Genomic DNA, 20,153 nt, shown 5'->3' on the forward strand with positions numbered 1-20,153 from the left:
AATTGTTTACAGCCTGGATTATGAAGTTCCAGCAGTGGTTAACAAGTAAGTTTTATCATCTTCAGCTGGCCAAAGAGGCTGCTACTAGCCCTCCAAAATGTGGAACTTGCATTGGAACCAGGTAGAACTGGTCAGAAAATGGGTTTTTTTTCCCCCATGGAAAATTTTGACTTTTCATTGAAAAACAAACATTTTCAGCTGAGAAATGAAAATTTTGGTGTTTGGACAGAAACTAGAAAGTTTTCAGATGAAAGATCAAAATTTTCTACAAGAAGTAGATACTCTTAGCAAAACAAAGAAAAAATGTGTACCTAAATGTAAACCCAAATTTTTCATCAAAAACCAGTTTTGACAGAAAAATGTTGATCAGCCATACACTCAGGCCTTTGTCCGCCCAAGGCTAGACATTTCAATATTACAGTCTTCTGAGAACTCCCTTTGGAGCCTACCTGCTGGTGCAGAGTGCAGCTGCCTCCTTTCTGAGTAGGACCAGCCATTGCGAGTATACATCTTCACTCAAACCTTCTGGTTTGATTCTGGGTGAAATCAAGAGATCTTGGTGATATATATTTAAAGCCTTAAATGGGAGCTGGTTATCAGAAGGACAGCCTCTAATGTTCTATCTTGTTGTGGCCAGTAAAATAATCTAGCATTTTTTGTCAGTTCCTGGCATAAAGGTCTCTGGGCCTGGAGAATAGAACTTTCTCAGTTGAGAGTCCCTGCCTCTGAAATTTCACTCCTCTTGGGGGTCTGCTAGAGCCTACCCAAGTCTATTGAACTTGAGAGCACAATGCAAGAAGTTAATTTGGTTTAACTTCTGGTTTTTGTCTTTGTCTTTTTTGGTACCACAAATGACAATATTTTCGCTAAAATTTCTGTAGGCAGCAAGATTGGTTTTGCAATGGAATCAGTGACAGGTAGTTTATAAGTGCCTAGCATCCTGCATCAATGACAGGAGCTCTATAGATCAATAAAACATAACAAACGTTAGGAAATATGCAAGCTCCCTGCAATAAGCCTGCTCTGCTCTGGTATTCGATCTTGTGGGACAGAGATATTCCTACTTGCTTTTGCTGATCATCAGTCAAGAGTCCTACCCTTTCAGAATGACTGGGATGGTGATGGATTGGTGAGCTTCTGAGCAGGTCTTCCTGAATGTGACAAGACCGACAAGTGGAAACTGGTTGGGAAGGAATTTATAATTAGAAAGAAGTTGGTTAAATTATTGTTTCTAAGCAGACTTTTCACCTTCTACCTGAACCGGGATTTTCTGTTGCCTCTGTCTCTTCACACTATATCTAGGCTAATTTCTGAAGTTATTTCTATCAGGGCAAAGCGATACACCTCAATAATGTGGGTCAATATCAGTGGGGATAGGTGGCGCATACAGTATCTTTTACCTAAGAAGAGAAGCATACCAGAAGAAAAGTTTACTTTCACAGGGTCTTTCAATTATCAATACTTCTATCTATCCAGATGAAACCAGATGGAATGGAAATGCCCAGGTAACAGAAACAAGGTGGGTGAGATAATCTCTTTTATTGAACCTCACTCACCTTATCTATGTAGTATCCTAATACCAACATGGCTACAACTACACTGGGTAACTGAGAGTTTATTGTATTTACTATTAATAAATATAGGGAACATAACAGACAGATACACTGTAGTCTGGTTAAGTAGCTTACTAAGAGATGGTGAATGGGTGGTCTTTGGTACAGAACTACTAATTATTCTCTGAGTGACTACTGCAGACACTGGGGATGCAGGAAGGGCATGTCTGAGGTAGTTCAGAAAAATATATCCTTTATCTACTAATTACTACTGTAGGTAGCTGAGCATTTCTCTTCCTGGACATTGTCCTGTTGCTAATGGAGGATGTAAAAGTTCATTTTATCTTACAATATAGTAAAATACAATCCAATATGGTTTTATTTAGCATTTTTCATATAAGCAGTATCAAAATACACTTTCCATATCGGATAATACCTGTATAATACAATCATAACACAGTGTTATGTTTGTGATTCTTGGCTCTTCTTCACCAAGTAACATTCCCCTGGATGTTCCAAATGGCAGGAGCTACAGAGGAGAAGGCTCTTGAACCAGCACTGATGAGAGTGTATGGAGGAGCCAAAAAGGGCAGTGTGCAGTGGCGTTGGAACAATTTTTATAGTTGGGGTGCTGAAAGCCATTGAACAAAACTATAAACCCTGTATATGATGGAACCTACTTTAAGCCAGGGAGTGCTACCAAATCCCCAGTACCCCTAGTTCCAGCCCCCCTGCCAGTGTTTGTCTAGGAGGAGGATTAGGATGGGTCACTAGTAAGACACAAAGTTCTGAGGTAATCTGAGCAACTGTATGATGGGTTTAAAAACAAAGAGGGTAATCTGTGAATTGGATCCTGACATGAATGGAGAGCCATTGGAGTTGTTTGAAGATGAGATGTCATGCTTCTTTGTATAGCGAGAAGATGGACAGCAAGGTTCTGCACTTGCTGTAGTCTGAAGATCTTGGAGAGGCCATGTAAACAGGAGTTACAACAGCCAAAGTTGGAGGAGATGAAGTCATGAAGGATTTCAGCTTAAGAGGAATCAGGGAGGAGACTTAGGCAGGCAACATCATGGAGATGGAAATAGGGAGATTTGTTTATGTATGTCATGACCAGGGCATGGGCAGCCTTCTCTTGTGGTCAGAGCAGGAGTCTGGAACCAGGTCAAATCAGATACCAGGAGATCAGAGTTTGAGAGATGCCCAAGGGCAGATCTAGAGTCAGGTGTCAGGAGACCTGAGTCAGGCAGTAGGAGCAGGTAGCCTAAGAAAAGCAGTCTTAAGCAGGGGAAACCCAGTTGTGAGGACAACTTCCTGTTCCTGTGCTTGGTTTAAATAGAAGCAGGGAACCGTTTAGAACCCTCAGAGTTCCAGGAATCAGATCCCAGGATTGGAGTCCTCCGTCAGTTGAGCTTCTAGTTCTGGCAACTGTTAGCAAGTCACTGGGTGGCAGGTTGGAACTTACTGGCTAAGAGCCGTGTGGACTGGCATTCGAGAGCAGTGGTCCCTGGCAATGTAAGAACTGAAAGAGGAGATGGAAAGTTCAAGGTCAAATGATGAAGCTAAAATTGTAGACAGGAGAGGCAAATGAAAGCAATGAATTTAGGAGAAAATGATAGAGGAGATGGAGCTGTGAATGAAAATGTTCCTAATGCCAAATGGGGAGTACATCTATCTTGAAGGTATCTAATGTATTATTTAATCATTTACCTTTAAAGTACAAAAAGACTCCTGAGCAACAGCTCTGTGCTGCCTGGCAACAATTAAACTCACAATCCACATATGCAAAATACCCAATATTGGAACTGGAATTTAAAAAAAAAAATGAACATACCAGCCAATGGGAAAAATATATTCCATTCCTGCCCCCTATAAAACCTGTGTCCTCAACTATCCTAAAAAAATACCCCTATAGATGTTTTAAGTATTCTACTATACAGTATGGGCTTGAGTTTTTTTAAATGTATAAAATATATTTCCTGCAACTCTACCCAAAACTCTCACTCAGCCATCCCCCCAAAGACCTATCATGATCACCTGAATTGGTTACAAAATGTAAAAAACTGCAAGAATTTTATCAACATTCTTTTCCTGCATTCTTCACTAAATTTTGACAAATTTTCATCAAACTGTAAACAGGTCTAAATATAGATATTTTATTTGCTTTCTATACAGTATGGTGCAAATTTTAAAAGTGGACATGCACAACTGCACGTGGAAAATGTGTATGCAAATACATGCCTAGTTTATGAGCACAATTACTGTGATTACCATAGAATCATAGAATATCAGGGTTGGAAGGGACCTCAGGAGGTCATCTAGTCCAACCCCCTGCTCAAAGCAGGACCAATCCCCAATTAAATCATCCCAGCCAGGGCTTTCTCAAGCCTGACCTTAAAAACTTCTAAGGAAGGAGATTCCACCACCTCCCTAGGTAACGTATTCCAGTGTTTCACCACCCTCCTAGTGAAAAAGTTTTTCCTAATATCCAACCTAAATCTCCCCCACTGCAACTTGAGACTATTACTCCTTGTCCTGTCATCCGCTACCACTGAGAATAGTCTAGATCCATCCTCTTTGGTACCCCCTATCAGGTAGTTGAAAGCAGCTATCAAATCCCCCCTCATTCTTCTCTTCCGTAGACTAAACATCCCCAGTTCCCTCAGCCTCTCCTCATAAGTCAGGTGTTCCAGTCCCCTAATCATTTTTGTTGCCTTCCGCTGGACTCTTTCCAATTTTTTCACATCCTTCTTGTAGTGTGGGGCCCAAAACTGGACACAGTACTCCAGATGAGGCCTCACCAGTGTCGAATAGAGGGGAACGATCACGTCCCTCGATCTGCTAGCAATGCCCCTACTTATACATCCCAAAATGCCATTGGCCTTCTTGGCAACAAGGGCACACTGTTGACTCATATCCAGCTTCTCGTCCACTGTAACCCGTAGGTCCTTTTCTGCAGAACTGCTGCCGAGCCATTTGGTCCCTTGTCTGTAGCGGTGCATTGGATTCTTCCATCCTAAGTGCAGGACTCTGCACTTGTCCTTGTTGAACCTCATCAGATTTCTTTTGGCCCAATCCTCCAATTTGTCTAGGTCCCTCTGTATCCTATCCCTACCCTCCAGCATATCTACCTCTCCTCCCAGTTTAGTGTCATCTGCAAACTTGCTGAGGGTGCAATCCACACCATCCTCCAGATCAATGAAGATATTGAACAAAACCGGCCCCAGGACCGACCCTTGGGGCACTCCGCTTGATAACGGCTGCCAGCTAGACATGGAGCCATTGTCACTACCCGTTGAGTCCGACAATCAGCTTTCTATCCACCTTATAGTCCATTCATCCAGCCCATACTTCTTTAACTTGCTGGCAAGAATACTGTGGGAGACAGTGTCAAAAGCTTTGCTAAAGTCAAGGAACAACATGTCCACTGCTTTCCCTTCATCCACAGAACCATAGAAGGCAATTAGATTGGTCAGGCATCACTTGCCCTTGATGAATCCATGCTGAGTGTTCCTGATCTCTTTTCTCTCCTCTAAATGCTTCAGAATTGATTCCTTGAGGATCTGCTCCATGATTTTTCCAGGGACTGAGGTGAGGCTGACTGGCTTGTAGTTCCCAGGATCCTCCTCCTTCCCTTTTTTAAAGATGGGCACTACATTAGCCTTTTTCCAGTCGTCTGGGACTTCCCCCGATCGCCATGAGTTTTCAAAGATAATGGCCAATGGCTCTGCAATCACATCCACCAACTCCTTTAGCACTCTCGGATGCAGCACATCCAGCCCCATGGACTTGTGCACGTCCAGCTTTTCTAAATAGTCCCGAACCACTTCTTTCTCCACAGAGGACTGGTCACCTCCTCCCCATGCTGTGCTGCCCAGTGCAGTAGTCTGGGAGCTGACCTTGTTCGTGAAGACAGAGGCAAAAAAAAGCATTGAGTACATTAGCTTTTTCCACATCCTCTGTCAGTAGGTTGCCTCCCTCATTCAGTAAGGGGCCCACATTTTCCTTGACTTTCTTCTTGTTGCTAACATACCTGAAGAAACCCTTCTTGTTACTCTTAACATCTCTTGCTAGCTGCAACTCCAGGTGTGATTTGGCCTTCCTGATTTCACTCCTGCATGCCCAAGCAATATTTTTATACTCATTCCTAGTAATTTGTCCAGTCTTCCACTTCTTGTAAGCTTCTTTTTTGTATTTAAGATCAGCAAGGATTTCACTGTTAAGCCAAGCTGGTTGCCTGCCATATTTACTATTCTTTCTACACATCGGGATTTAAATGCATCTAGTGGGGAAGGGATAAAGGAGATTGAAACATGGAATGAGGAGCAGGAAGAGAAGATGGAAGGAAAGAAAGAGAGTGACCTAGGGAGGGAAGTAGACTGGAATAAGGGAAGAGGAAAAAAGATAAGAATAGGGGAGTAATTTCAAAAAGTTATAAAACAATTTTATATTAACATTGTTTGGTTGAATACAGAATGTGGAGTGAACAGTCTGGTGATGAATTGTTACCTCAACAGGCTCATCTGCTGGGAGATAACTGCATAGGTTGTCACTTTACCCAATCAAATTGCAGTTTGTTAAGCAAATGGCTTGGATGTAAGATATGTAAAACATCTCAGGGACATACGCTGCACTAGTTGCACAAACAAGTTAGATACACAAATACATGCCATCCACATTAGACCCACAATAATAGCAACTCTTGCCTTAGAGCTGGAAGCTGCAGCTGGTAATGAATGCTGTTCCCTATGAATCAGCAGCTGTGACTACTTGATAATACCTATGCTCAGGTTTCTGCACTCCTTCTGGGTGCAATCCAGGTTATTGATTAGGATTAAGGCTGGTTGTTTGTCAGGCTCTCATGGTTTGTTACTGATTCTTTGATCTATTTTTGCAGTTTTTAAACAAAAGTCATGGCTACCAAGTAGCTCCCTGCTGGGCTGCATTAGCTTTTATTTGTTTGTTTTGTTTTTAGAAAAATTAAGTATGTAGCCCTTATGGCTGTGAAGGTAATCTTGCAAATGTGAACCATGTGTAACCAATGCAGTGCTCTCATCCCAAACATACCAACAAATGGTGCTTCTGCAAGATGTTCCTATTCTTTATGGTACGGTGTTTAAAAGTGAAAACTATGTAACTCAGAAAAGTAGAAAAATGCTTTATGTATGTAATGGTGATCCAATGGGCTTTCTGACATAAGGTACCATTCAACCCAAGTAAGCATGGCAGAACTGCACCTTTAAAAGAAAAGAAGGCGGTGAATAAAATGTGCTCTGACTCTTCAGAGAGCTTCGAGCAAAAACTGACTTTTGCTTTTCATTTCATGGCAAAAATATGATTTTCCTAATTTTTGGTCTTAACAATTAATCTTAGTGATGATCTTTAAAGTCCTAAATCATCTGCCACCCAAATATGAGATCCCACTGTGACAGGTTCCCCCCCAGGTGCCACTGAGCCCCCCAGGCCCACTAGCCTTTACAGTGTACTACTGTGATCAGACTAAGTGATTATAAGGGATAGCAAACAGATCAAAGCAGATTACCTAGTAAATAAACAAAACACACAAACTAAGCTTAATATACTAAAGAGATTTCATATGAATAGCAGATCCTCACCCTAAGTGAGGATACCAGCAGGCTGCAGATTCTTAAGGGGCAAGATGCACTGGCTTACAGCTAAGAAATCCCAGGTGTTCCATTCACAGTCTAAAAATCTCTTTAGCCTGGGTCCAGCAGGGTTCCCCAGTTCAGTCTTTGTTCCTCAGGTGTTTCCAGGAGTCTTTTGGTGGGGAGTCAGTGAAGAACCACAATGATGTCACTCCCCTGCCTTAAATATCTTTTGCATATGGTGGATCTAGCATGTTTCAGGCCAACCCCCTCCAGGCCAGTGCTATGCCCATGCAAAAAGTCCACACAACACACCCTCCTAGGATTTCTTTGTAATTCTCACTCCAAGCATTGGGACTTTCCCCACCTCCTACTTCTCAAGGGCTGTGGTCTTTCAGCAGCTTTTTCTTAGCTGCTTGTTGGATCTTATCTGCCTGGGAAATGGCTTCCTCCTCCCCTTTCTCAGGTGGGTCATTAGCATTTTCACTGACTCTCAAGTCTTTAGTAGGATTCCCATCCTGTCTTAAAGAGACAGAGTTAGTTTCCACAAGTACTTCAGGAACAGCATTTTGCAAAAGTGGGACCTGGATTGGGGTATCCTCTGTATGTCCCCAAGAGGTCAGTTGTATGACTGTTCCCTTCCAGAAGGTCAGTTACAATTCCCTCTTAAAACCTGAGCCACAGGTTGGGTGCCTGGGAGCACAGATGCTGACCCAGCAAATCTATCCTGGGCAAACCCTCCCATGTAATCAGTGAGGAGACATTCCTGTACTCCCCCAAATTCCTTCTCAATTTCCTTCTCTGGGCCCCCCTCTAAGACACACACTTCTGTGCTCTCTCGAGTGGGATCTATCCCCTGTTCAGCTGAGAAGGGCTCACAGCTAACAGCCAGAACAGTCCTTTCACTGGCAGGCACCATGCCCTCCTGCCTCTTTGAGTTGGGCTTGCCTCCAGCTGCAGAGCTCATAGAACCTTCACCCTCTTCAGTGGTTTCTAGGGTTCTCACCCTCTTCTGGGCTTCCCTCTAGGACGCATCTTCCTATGCACTCGAGAGTGAGGTCTATCCCCTGCTCAGCTACAACCTGCTGGCAGCCAGCAACCTGGACAGTTTTGTTGCTGATAGGCAATACTCTCCCCTCCCCCCAGGAGGAAATGCTGCCTTTAGCCTCCAGGCAGCAGGAGCTGGTTTCACCCATACCCACCCCTGGTAGCATACTGTTTTCAACTGCTGCAGGGGAATTTAAGAGACCCTCTCCCATCCCTTCAGCAGTTTCTGGGATTTCACCCTTTCCCTCCAGGATTTCAGCACAATATTCCTCCTTGGTGCAGACAGACCCTTTGACAGCCCTAGCCATATTGAAAAAATCATTTCCAAGAAACAATTGTGATGGGTTATGAGGTACTGCTGCCACAGTCAATTCAGCTTCCAAATTCTCAGTTTCTATCTGCACTTGAGCCAAAGGCACAAGGATTTTGTGACCTCCTACTAACAAAAGCTCTGCCATCTGTCCTAGCAGTATGTCTTTTTCCTGAACAATGTTTCTCCTGACCACAGAAATTTCTGCACCTGTATCCCTCAACCCCAGGAGTTTCTGGTCATTAATTTTGACAGCCTTTATGTGCTTCCTGCCTGGCCGGGCAGAGGCTATTTTTACAAATCCTGTATGATAAGAGGCAATTGCCTGAGGTGCCTCTGTGCTCTGGGTAGCAGCATTCTCATGAGTTGCTTGCTGCCTGTTCCCACCCAGCACAGAGCATTTATTTCTCAGGTGCTCAGTGGATTTACAGTGGTAGCACCTTCTGTGCTCTTCTGTTTTTACAGGAGATTTGGGATGTGGACTAGAGGAATGGACTTGGGGAGGTAAGTGTCCAGCCTCCCATCCACCCTTCTCCTTCCCAGAGGTACAATGGGAACCCTGCTTCCCACCAGACTTAAACCCCATCTGCCAGTCATTTATTTCTAATAGGTGCTTGGGTTTGTTCAAATTCATCAGCTAGAGTAGCAAGTTCATCAACAGTTTTCACCTTTTTATCCCCTACACACTGTTTGGCATCATTACTACATATACTCAGGAAGCGTTCCTGAGCAACAAGATCACACATTTCTTCAAAGCTTGTAATACCATTTCCCCTTACCCACTTATCCACCAAATCTCCCATCTGGTTTACATATGCCACATTACTCGTCCCAGCACCTCTCTTAAGGCTTCTAAATTTTACTCTGTATGCTTCAGGTGTAATCTGAAACTGTTTTAAAACCATTTCCTTGAGTTGGTGTTCATGAAACAAACTGGAGAGCACCTCTGGTGAGCTGCTGCACACAGCCATAAAGTGTTCCCAAACCCTTGTCCCCAGGGCACATCTCCAAATTCCCACACTCACAACACATTCCTTTTTGAGGGAGCATCTCCAAATCATATTTTTTCAAAAACATATCCCTACAGGAATCAGTTGAAGAGGCAGTGAGGTCAACATTTGGCATCTGTCCTCTTGCCTGCCCACTGTGTAAACAAAAGATTGCAGTGCTCCACCAAAGAAGCAGCTCCTCCTCCCCTTCGCTGGCTTCCTCAAGCCTTTCTCTTCTTAGGCCTCTCAGTCTTGGCCACCCTGATCCCTGGAGGCATTGGCAAACTTTCTTTTCCTCCTGCCCCTAGTGGTGCACACAGAGTGGGCAGGGTGGGGGTGATGAAACCCAGAGTTGAGAGCATGAGGAACACTGAGAGAGAATCATGAAGGTTCCAGAAATGGGATGTTATGTGGCTAAAAGGATTTTATTGTGGGGCTCTAAATCACAGAGTGGGAGGAATAAAAGGAAGTAAGTGTGGGGGTGGAGGCTGAGAATCCATGTGTGAAAGAAATAGGTAGGGGAGTCCAGGGAAATGAGGGAGACAGAAATAGTAGTTAAATAATTTAAAGTGGGGAAATAGAAAGGAAGAGAAAGGAGTGAAATAAGAAGATGAAAGGGAGAGTAAAGGGAGAATAAAGAAATGGAAAGAAAAGAGAAAAGACAAAAATGATGCACTAAGACTGGGCATATTTATATTTATTTTTCTGTCTGACTTTTCCTCCTCCAGCCTCCCAGCCCAGCTGGGCAGTGTTGCTGTTACTATCTCAGTTCATTTGCCCCTGCCTGCAAGGTGCCAGGTGTTCTCTATGGATTTCTGTCTGTGGTTTCTCAACGTGTCTCAGTTGAGGCATTTACACAGGGCCCTAAATAAATCAAAGCTCATAACTTTAGGCACCCATGCTGACAATTTTGGCCCATTTCGTTTTGGGCTTTGTGCTCCTGAATTTTGTGCAACACTTTGACTACCACTTTGATAGGAGCTATATAAAACCTTATGATACAGATAGACTGAAATTCATCATATAGAGCTTGATGGTAAGCCCTCTAGAGTTAATTGACTTCAACATGCTTTGGATGAGTTGTATGGTTGTGCATCTAGAGTAATAATAACTTCAGTGGAGTTACTCCAGGTCTACACTGGTCTAGCTGAGAGAAAAATTTAGCCCTGTACCTTGGTGTTCTGATGGAGTTTTTTTACTACTGTTTTGCATGTTGTGACTTAGTGTGAAGTATACACAAAGAATAACAAGACAACCAAAATTTGATACTGGTAGGGGAAGCTTAAAGTATTTGTCTCTCTTGATAGCTGTTGTGTTTTTGACACCGCGAGTGGATAATTTTTTAATGAAATAGTCATCTGTTATTTATCCGAAAACTCACTAATTCTGCTCAGAGGAAAATTCTGAATATTTTTTGTAAAGAAAGGCTTCAAGGAGAAAACAGGTGTGTATGTGTTACCATTATTAATGCTTCTGTGAGAACTATAAAAGCTTGACTATTTAAATTCTGCTTGAATTTTGGAAAGTGATCTACTAAGGCATTATTATTTCTATATTTATGAATAACTTACTACTGTTCTAGATAATGATTCCTACCAATGAATGACTATCGCCACTTCTCCCTTTATTCTGCTATGCCTTAAAATTTGTCATTTTCATTCCACGGACTTTTGTATAAAACTGCAGCAATTTAATGTAATGTGGAAGAAACTTTGCTAATGTAATCAGGAAGAAACTTGAGTACAAAACAAGTCTTTGTGAAACCATCTCATCCAGAATTTAATTATCACGGGAGAGTCATTTATAGAGTGATTTACTTGACTTTTCCTCAGACTGTTGCTTTAATGTACTGAAGTAGACAAGATGATAGGGAAAAGGTTTCTGTTAAAGTGATCATTAGGGTTTGTGTTGGGGCTGGAGAAAGTAATTTGTGTATATAAAAGAAAAAAATAATGGAATTCTTTAAATACCTTCTGATATGCTAATTTAAAAACAAATTTATTTGATGAGGAGCCCAGTAAACCTGTTAATCTGGTACATTAAAAAATATCTTTTCTTTGTTAGTCGCCTGCGCATAGCTATTCCAGCTACGACTCTGGTAAGAACGAGAGCATAGGCAGAGGTGCTGAAGATCTGTCTCTGAACCGAGGAGATGAGGATGAGGATGACCACGATGAACATGAAGATGCTGAGAAGGTTAATGAATCTGATGGGGTAGAAGCTGAGCGACTGAAGGCTTTTAATGTAAGTCCCGCAGCATTAACTACCTTGCTTAACTTTACTAGTTTCCTTTCATACTGTTATTTATGGGTAAGTGTGACAATATTAGACGCACATTAATTTACAAAAGGATCCTTTTAAAGCACATTAAACTCTCACCAACAGACACCAGTTTTACTGTGTTTTATTTAGAACTGTAAGGCAAAGTGCCATCTTTATCAGTGAGGAGAACTAAGATGTGTTTTGTGTATATGTGCATGTTCATCCAGTGGATAGAAGGGGGGACTGCAGCTAGTTTATAGGAGGAGCATTCCAGTGGTCAGCTATTTTCACTTGCTTTCCCACTGTTTGTAATTGTGCATGATAACACAAGCAATTGTTCAAACTAGGAGAAGAGTAAATATGCAGTCCAATAAAACCAGGGAGCAATCATAACTTATTGTTAATAACAAAAGTTAAGTGCTGCCTATTTTCACAGTCCATTGTGGTTTATCTCACAATTTCTATACACTATTCTTTTCTTGTCTTTTTTATCAGCCCTAAAAAAAAGTCCTTTAAAGAGTTGTTTGCTTAACATTTCTGGCTTCCCATTACATAGCTTCTTCAGCGCACAGAAAAAATATCTTCCTGTCAGTAATCAAGACTAGGAAGAGAAAGAGAGCAGCCCTCCAAACCCTTTTCCTCTGTCTCCCTCTTACCAACAGATGTTTGTCAGGCTGTTTGTAGATGAAAACTTGGACCGAATGGTCCCAATCTCTAAGCAGCCCAAAGAAAAGATCCAGGCTATCATTGACTCATGCAGGCGACAATTCCCTGAGTATCAAGAGCGTGCCAGAAAACGCATACGTACTTACCTCAAGTCCTGCAGGCGGATGAAAAGAAGTGGTTTTGAGATGGTGAGTTTTGATTTAAAACCCAGCCCTAGTTTCCATCAAAACCCCATATGTAAATCCATGGCACTATTCTGTTTTCATCTTAGTGTCTTTTTATTTGGTAATGTCAGGTCAGAGGTTTCTTTCCCCCCTCCCTTTTTCATCTTTCCTGAATTTATTCCCTTTGTTCACTGATTTTAAAACATCTCGGGAGGATATAGTTCACAGGTCTGTGTGAATCCATAGAAAGTGAGGACTCAAGCAAGATGTGAGGAGAGAAACCAATGGAAAGAGTATCTCATTTATATATTTTTTCCTTTCCAACACCATTAAAGAGGCTATTAAGTTAGTGAAGTCTTGCACTGATGTAGAATTTCTTTGGAATTCTACTAATTGTTTTTCTGGGAGATCCATGAAATCAGAAAATAGGATCCTTCAGAGCACTACAGTATCCATAGTAATGGTCAGTGAAGGACAGATAATGAAAACTTAGAGACTGGAAAGATGAAAGACTTTTAAAAAAAATCTTTAGTACAACACAAGTTTTTATGACAAGTGCATTGACAGTAGCTTTAAGTTTTAGGTGATTTGTTTGTACTTTTGGATTTATTTAGCAGTCAGTGAAAGTAGACCCTGCTTTCGCTTATCTTCTTTGAGTTGATATTCAGTTGTACAGATGGCATTCAATATTATTAAAACATCCCTGGCAAATTTTACAGTTCTGTCATTTATTTCCCAGGGTTTATACCTCATTATTTATTCACAGGCTATGAATTCTATGTTAGGGTATAACTGGCAGTATTTCTAGACCCTACACATCCTTGGCCTCTTGTGTTGCACAAAAATGGTAAGGAATAGCCATCCTCACAGCTTATCAGTTAGTCAACTTCAGAATCATAAGAGAACTTTGATATTTTCACAAACCAGAAGAGACACTAGCAAATGAAATTGTAGCCTGCTACCTTTGATTTATTTTTCTCTCTCTCCTTTAGATAAGATAAAATCACTTCATCATTACAAACATCATTTATTAATAAAATGTATCATTTTTAAAGAATAAATCATTTGAAAACCCATCTACATATTAAAAAACTGGATTCAGCTTTAATTTTCTTTCTCTCTCTCTCTCTTTTTCAAAGCAGCCTGAATATAGTACTTGTGAAGTTCATATGATGGTTTTAAAACATTAGTTGACAAGCTTAAAAACAAAGTACCACATCTGATGGTGGGGCAAGACCAGTATAGTATAGTATGGGATATAAAATGTAGAGTCAGAACCTTTAATCTTTTGTAAACTTTCATGATTCTAATATGCAATACAGCTTTGTTGCCTGAGACACTGGGTTAATGCTGCTTTCAGCCAAAGGAAACTTAGACAGAAAGAGAGAGAATAAAGGACATCTGTATAGATATAAGTGCTAAAGATTGACAGACAGAGTGTCAGGTTGTAGCCATCCAGAGCAGGAGATGGACAAAAAAAAATAAATATTTTCTTATTATACAGTAACTAGCATCTTTTCACATCCATTCTCTTTGGCTGAAGATAATTCAGGAGTGTGAGACTGAGATATCACTGTGTCAAATATTACTTCATTACACTAGCACCCAAAATACATATTATACAGCCAACTATGTTAATAAATGGTCTTATTGTTTTGCTATCTGGCAAGATTGTGAACCCCTTACTCACACTAGTGAGCAGTAACTCACATGGACTAAGTAGAGTCCTGTTTAAGTCACTGGAGCTACTTGCGTGAGTAACTGCTCACCAGTGTGAGTAAGGGGTTTACAATCTGGTCTATAACAATTAGGTTGATTTGACTTCAGTGGACTAGTCATGATTATAATAATGATTACTCATGTGAGTACTTCTTTTCAGGTTTATATTCCTGTTCTTTTAAAAAATATCATGAGAATTATTATAAAGTAGGCAACTTTTATGGCACAAAAATCTCCCTACTTTGGAACTGTTAAGTTTAATCAGATCTTTTGGTAGTTTCAACCTATTTTTAAAAAGAACTTGCTTTGATGTGTTTCAATAGGGTGGGCAGGGCATTGCTGTCTGTGCCATCAGTGACAGCCCTGGGTAAGAAGGGAAATATGCCAACGCTTCCCCTTCCTTAACTCTCTCAGACTGAAGTGTAAACCAAAAGCTTTTAGCAGAACTCAGTGGAAAATCTCTCATTGAATCCTGTGGACAATAAGTGTGGTCCTTGGGGCACTAGTGCCATGTGGCCTTTATGGCTTGATTTCAGATCATTGTGAAAGATAGAACCTATCAAGAAGATGTTATAAAAACATTCTAATTTTTAAATTAGCTTCTCTGTCTGTAACTCATATCAGAAAGCAGTTCTGAAAAATACTACATTCGACAGAGACACTTGGCTAGCTGATTATTTTAAAATTACCCTCCATTTCACCGGGGAAAAGAATCATGTTGTCTGGATAACGACATTTGTGCAGGACTATCATGAAAAAGACATGTTGGTGTTGATTTGAATCAGGTGTTATGCTGAAATACAGCAAAACAGGATAATGATATCCTCAGGAGCTATTGCACTACTGTCGTTATATTAAATAGGATGTCAGATAATGATCTCCACAGGAGATGCCTTTTTACCCTACATGTATTTAATACAACTTATCTTTCATTTTGTTCAGGGCAAAAATGATACATTTTGAGCATGTAGTTTCAAGAGGAAACAGAATAATCTGATAATGTATGTGTCATATGTCAATTCAGCAATACTTGTGGAATAGCACAGCTATCTACAGCTTGGTGCTATGGTGTTTAAGAGAAAATGTAAACACTAAGTTTAATTAGTGAAAGACTCAGTGTGATAAAGAATATAAAGCATGCCTCAGGCTTGCTTCTGTCACTTATTTGCCATCTGTAATCCAAACAACACCTCTTACTGCATAACAGGCCAGTTGTAGGTCTGAGGCTCTAGAAAAGGTTTGGTTTCATGAGTGTTCATGTTGCTCGCTAATGTGCTTCTCAGTATTAATATCCTGTTTTTAAAAGATTGCTTAAAGTTACCCTATTTATACTTGTGACAGCTGACCATTGCATGGACCCCAAATCTGTTTGCCTAGTTTCCTATTAAAAATATTCAGTGAAAAGAGTTTTCCATGTCTGGAATCTTTTCACCCTTTGATTATTTAGCTCTTAAATGTGCACCATCATTTTTGTTCTGACATAAACATATCCATTAAAAGGACATTGTCAAAGTATTTCTTGTCAACTGTAAAATCATATTTCTCCTCCCACTCTCTATGGTTTTTAATAATCCATTGAAAGATTGAAACTAGATAATGTGTTTTCTTAATCTTACCATTTTTATGAAGAAGAAAGCTGTTTACGGGGACTGAAAATAGGGAGATCTGGGTTATAGTCCTGGCTCTACCACCAAAGTACTCTATGATGTTAAGCAAGTCATTTAATTGCTTTCTCTTGGTTTTCCCACCTGTAAAATGGAGCTAATAATACATACTGACTTCATGGGGGTGATGAAAAGGCTTAGTTCTTTAATATATCTAAGGTTGCTTGAAATCCTCTGATGGAAAGTGCTCTATAAGTGGGGCCTCTCCGAACTGATCCAATGACTACTACACTCTTCTCCTTCGATCCTTTCTCAAGACTCAGCTCTGCTTATGTGTCTGTGGGAAACTGGCACCTGGGAAAGGCTACGTAGAAGACCACTAGTGCTTCCTTATGTCTGTTTACATATTTATATTCTGGAAGAGAAACAAACATATAGATGATCTGAAAACAAGTTATGCACATACTAGCCTAAGTAACTATGTGGTCTTGTTACTGTTACCCTTTTCCTTCCTCCCCTTTTCACCTATTGTTACTCTCATTTGCTGTGTCCAGTCTTAACTTAGACTCTCATTCTGCAGTGTGATATGTTTGGGTGGACCTTTCCACCCACATCCATTACTGTGCAAGAGCAAGGTTGCAAGCTCTTTGAGGCAGAGATTGTGGAAGAAAACACAGGAAAAAACAGCTCCCAGCACAATGAGGCCCTGATTCTGACTGAGGCCAAATTAATAATATCAAAGGGCACATTATTATTTATTTATTACAAACTGGCAAGTACAGGCTAATCATAAATGGCTTTCCCTATGTGAGCTCAAGAATGGATTTGACAGCATGGATGAGGAAGAAAGGAGAGACAGAATGCCTGAACACATTCTCCCAGTTAGGACCTTAACAACAACCACCCCTACACACCCCATCCCAGCACAAAAACAAAAAATGGAGAGCTTCCATCTTTTTTATCGTTCCATATTTCACCACTCCCATTTTAGCTGCATTTGACTGCTGAGTAGGCATAGACATGGACGAGGTTGGAAAGGGGATTGAAGGGGGTGACAAATCAGGATTTGCAATTGTGGAGATGTACACGTGATCCAAGATTTTCAAAAGTAGCTAGTGATTTCAATTTTTGGGTGCCCAACTTCAGACACTTTAAAGGGGCCTGATTTTCAAGGGACTTTCTAAAATCCAGGCCTTTTAACATCTCAAGGTGGGACCCAAAATGATTTAGTCACTTCACAGTTTGGGTTTTGGAGGGATGGGGCAAAGCTTTCACCAATTTATTGAACTTAATGCTGAATAGATCAGCTACCCTTGCAGTTTCTGGGATTCACAACCTAACAAGGCTTTCACGGCTGTAGAGGTCATAGGTTTTTCAGCCAGATTAAGGCCTGTGGGTGCAAACATGTATAGCTAATCCTGATAAATAAGATGGAAACATTTAGAAAATTACCACAAATACAGTTGCATACAGATCTTCTGTGAATGGTTTTAGATGCCTTAATCCATTACATACTCCATCCCTTTCTCTAATGCTATATCATTTGCCTTTTCAAAGCACACAATTCTTGTCTTGGTGAATGATGGGATTAAGGTAGTAAAAGGGTGACACTGAGTAGTTCAAAAAATCCCGATAAATATAGCTTATTGAAAAAAGGAAAAACAGTTTTGTGAAAAAATTTGACGTTTTGAATTTTTTCCAGAATTTGAAACAAACTTTTTGCAATTTTTTAAATTGATTTCTTGAATTTTCAAATTCTCCCCTTTTTTCCTTTTCCCCCCATAGTGCAATAAAACTGATGATGATGATATAACGATCAGACTTGTTTTTTAATTTTCTTATTTTCCTTTTGCTCCTTTAACCTTTCAAAACTTCTCCAACTTTTCAAAAGCCACTGAGAAACAGAACTAGTTTCAAGTATCAGAGGGGTAGCCGTGTTAGTCTGTATCCACAGAAACAATGAGGAGTCTGGTGGCACCTTGAAGACTAACAGATTTATTTGGGCATAAGCTTTTGCGGGTAAAAAAACCCCACTTCTTCAGATGTGGGTTTCATTTAGTTTCATTTTTCCTCAGTAACCTTGCAAAAGTTGAAGAAGTTTTGAGAAGTTAGAATCACACATGGAAAAAATTTTTAAAAGTGAAGAAACCCCAATACCTAGATATCATTTATTCTAGTCTATTCATTTACAAAAAGGCAGATGGGGAAAAACCCAAAAATCAAAATGTTGAAAATGGCAATTTCAATGAAGGTCTAGAATTTAAAACAAAAACAAAAAAACTCAAACAAACAAACAAAGCTTTTTGCAACAGGGTTTTCATTTTGAAAAAGGTAATTTTTCATCAGAAAAAGGTTGGACTTAAAAGTTTTGATGAGCTATACAGTAAAGCTCAAAATGACAATAAATGTACATATTTCTAGTTCTTTCTAGATTGTGGATCTGGTTTTATGTCAGACACTTTGCTAAAGTAGTATTTTATTATCTGTATTGTCCTGTTAGGACATAGGTGTGTAGTATAACATAGGGTTCCTGGTTGAGTACATTTGCTTAAGACAAAGAGGAAATAAAAGTCAGGCAAACTTCATGTTTCCTGGCTCTTTGAAGTATTGATGCATGGCTGTTTACTGCCTGAAACCCCAGTCCATTTAAATCAATGAGTTGGATCGGGCCATGAGGGAGGTGTGAATCCCAGCCATGTGAGGGGCTAGTCAAGTTGGGGGAGCTGATCCCCTGCATGTTGTACTCTCTGCACTAATTATCTGTTCTTGTCTAGCTGATGGCTCTTTACCAAACCCCTCTGTCTCCTCTCCCCTCACCCCCGTTTCCCAACCACCAATATTGTTCATATATCTGCTTTCCATACAATCATATGGAGGTAACATGGAAGCCCAAAACACTGATCCAAAGCGGTGCACCAGCAGACTAGCCAGTCCTTGGCCACCCAAATTGTATATGTCATTAACGCCTCATTTATATGCTGAAGTGAGTGACAGGAGAAGACTACAGCTTGAGTGGTACAAACACTTAGGCTATGTCTATGCTATGAGCAAGGGTTGGGACTCCCAGCTCATGTGCACATACGTGCCCTAGCTCTCATTGAGCTAGCATGCTAGCAATAGTAATGTAGCTATGGTAGTGTGGGCAGCGGTGAGCGGTGGCGCAAGCTAGCCATGTCAAGTGCAAACTGCCTGAACCCCTTTTGTTTGTAGTCTGTATAAGAGCTAGCACAAGTATGTGTATGTGAGCTGGGAATCACACCCCTAGCTCGTAGTATAGACATACTCATAGGTATATAATTGTATGTGTCAGTGGTCTCTGACATCCAACAATCTCTAAACCCCTCTGTCATTTCCACTGTGAAGTACCATTTAACATGTAGGACCAAATCCTGCTCACCTTGCTCATGCAAGTAGTCCTGTTGACCTCACTGAGACTACTCATGAGTAATTGGAGCAGGATTTGGCCCTTTATGTATCCACAACCGATAGGGTTGCCGGTTTTGGGTGGACATATTCCTGGAGGTTCCATCACATGACATAATCTTTAATTAAATATTAACCATGGAATCCTAGGGTTAGATAACCCTTGCGGTCCCTTCTACTCTAATAACCCCCTGCCAAGATACAGGATTTGTTGTATCTAAACCATCTAAGATAGATGGCAATCCAACCTCCTTTTGAAAATTTCCAGGGAAGGATCTTCCACAACCTCCCTAGGCAGTCTGTTCCATTGTCCTATTGTTCTGACAGTTAAGAATTTTTTTCCTGAAATTTAATCTAAATCTGCTCTGCTGTAGTTTGAACCCATTGCCTCTTGTCTTGCCCTCTGTGGCAAGAGAACAATTTTCTCCATCTTCTTTATGGCAGCCTTTCACATAAGAGAAGACTGCTATCGTGTCCACCCCCAACCCTTAATATCCTCTTTTCCAACTAAACATACCCAGTTCCTTCAGCCTTTGCTCATATGACTTGCATTACATCCCTTTGATCATCTTTGTCACTCACTTCTGGATTCTTTCCGGTTTCTCCACATTCTTTCTTTACATTGGTGATCAAAATTGGACACAGCACTCCAGCTGACGCCTAACCAACACCAAGCAGAGCGGTACTATCACCTCCTGTGACTTGCCTCTGTTAATGCAACCTAAAATTGCACTTGCTTTTTTTACAACAGCATCTCATTGCTGACTCATGTGGCGGTTGTGATTCACCATAACTCCCAGATCCTTCTTA

At 40.7% G+C, this 20,153-nt stretch overlaps 1 protein-coding gene across 6 annotated transcripts in view; it reads left to right on the forward strand.

Moving 5' to 3' along the window:
- The window catches only part of NOL4 (nucleolar protein 4), a 255,887-nt gene that overhangs the window by 182,433 nt on the left and 53,301 nt on the right, over positions 1-20,153 (forward strand). For 5 of the 6 annotated variants that reach the window (XM_073331283.1, XM_073331284.1, XM_073331286.1 and 2 more), the window contains 2 exons: positions 11,570-11,749; positions 12,430-12,621. In XM_073331283.1, the coding sequence (XP_073187384.1) occupies positions 11,570-11,749; positions 12,430-12,621 (372 nt within the window). The remainder of the gene's footprint in view (positions 1-11,569; positions 11,750-12,429; positions 12,622-20,153) is intronic. The other variant, XM_073331285.1, reaches the window with a different exon arrangement.

Source organism: Lepidochelys kempii, chromosome 2 (genome assembly GCF_965140265.1).
Source record: "Lepidochelys kempii isolate rLepKem1 chromosome 2, rLepKem1.hap2, whole genome shotgun sequence".
NCBI classification, from domain to species: domain Eukaryota; kingdom Metazoa; phylum Chordata; order Testudines; family Cheloniidae; genus Lepidochelys; species Lepidochelys kempii.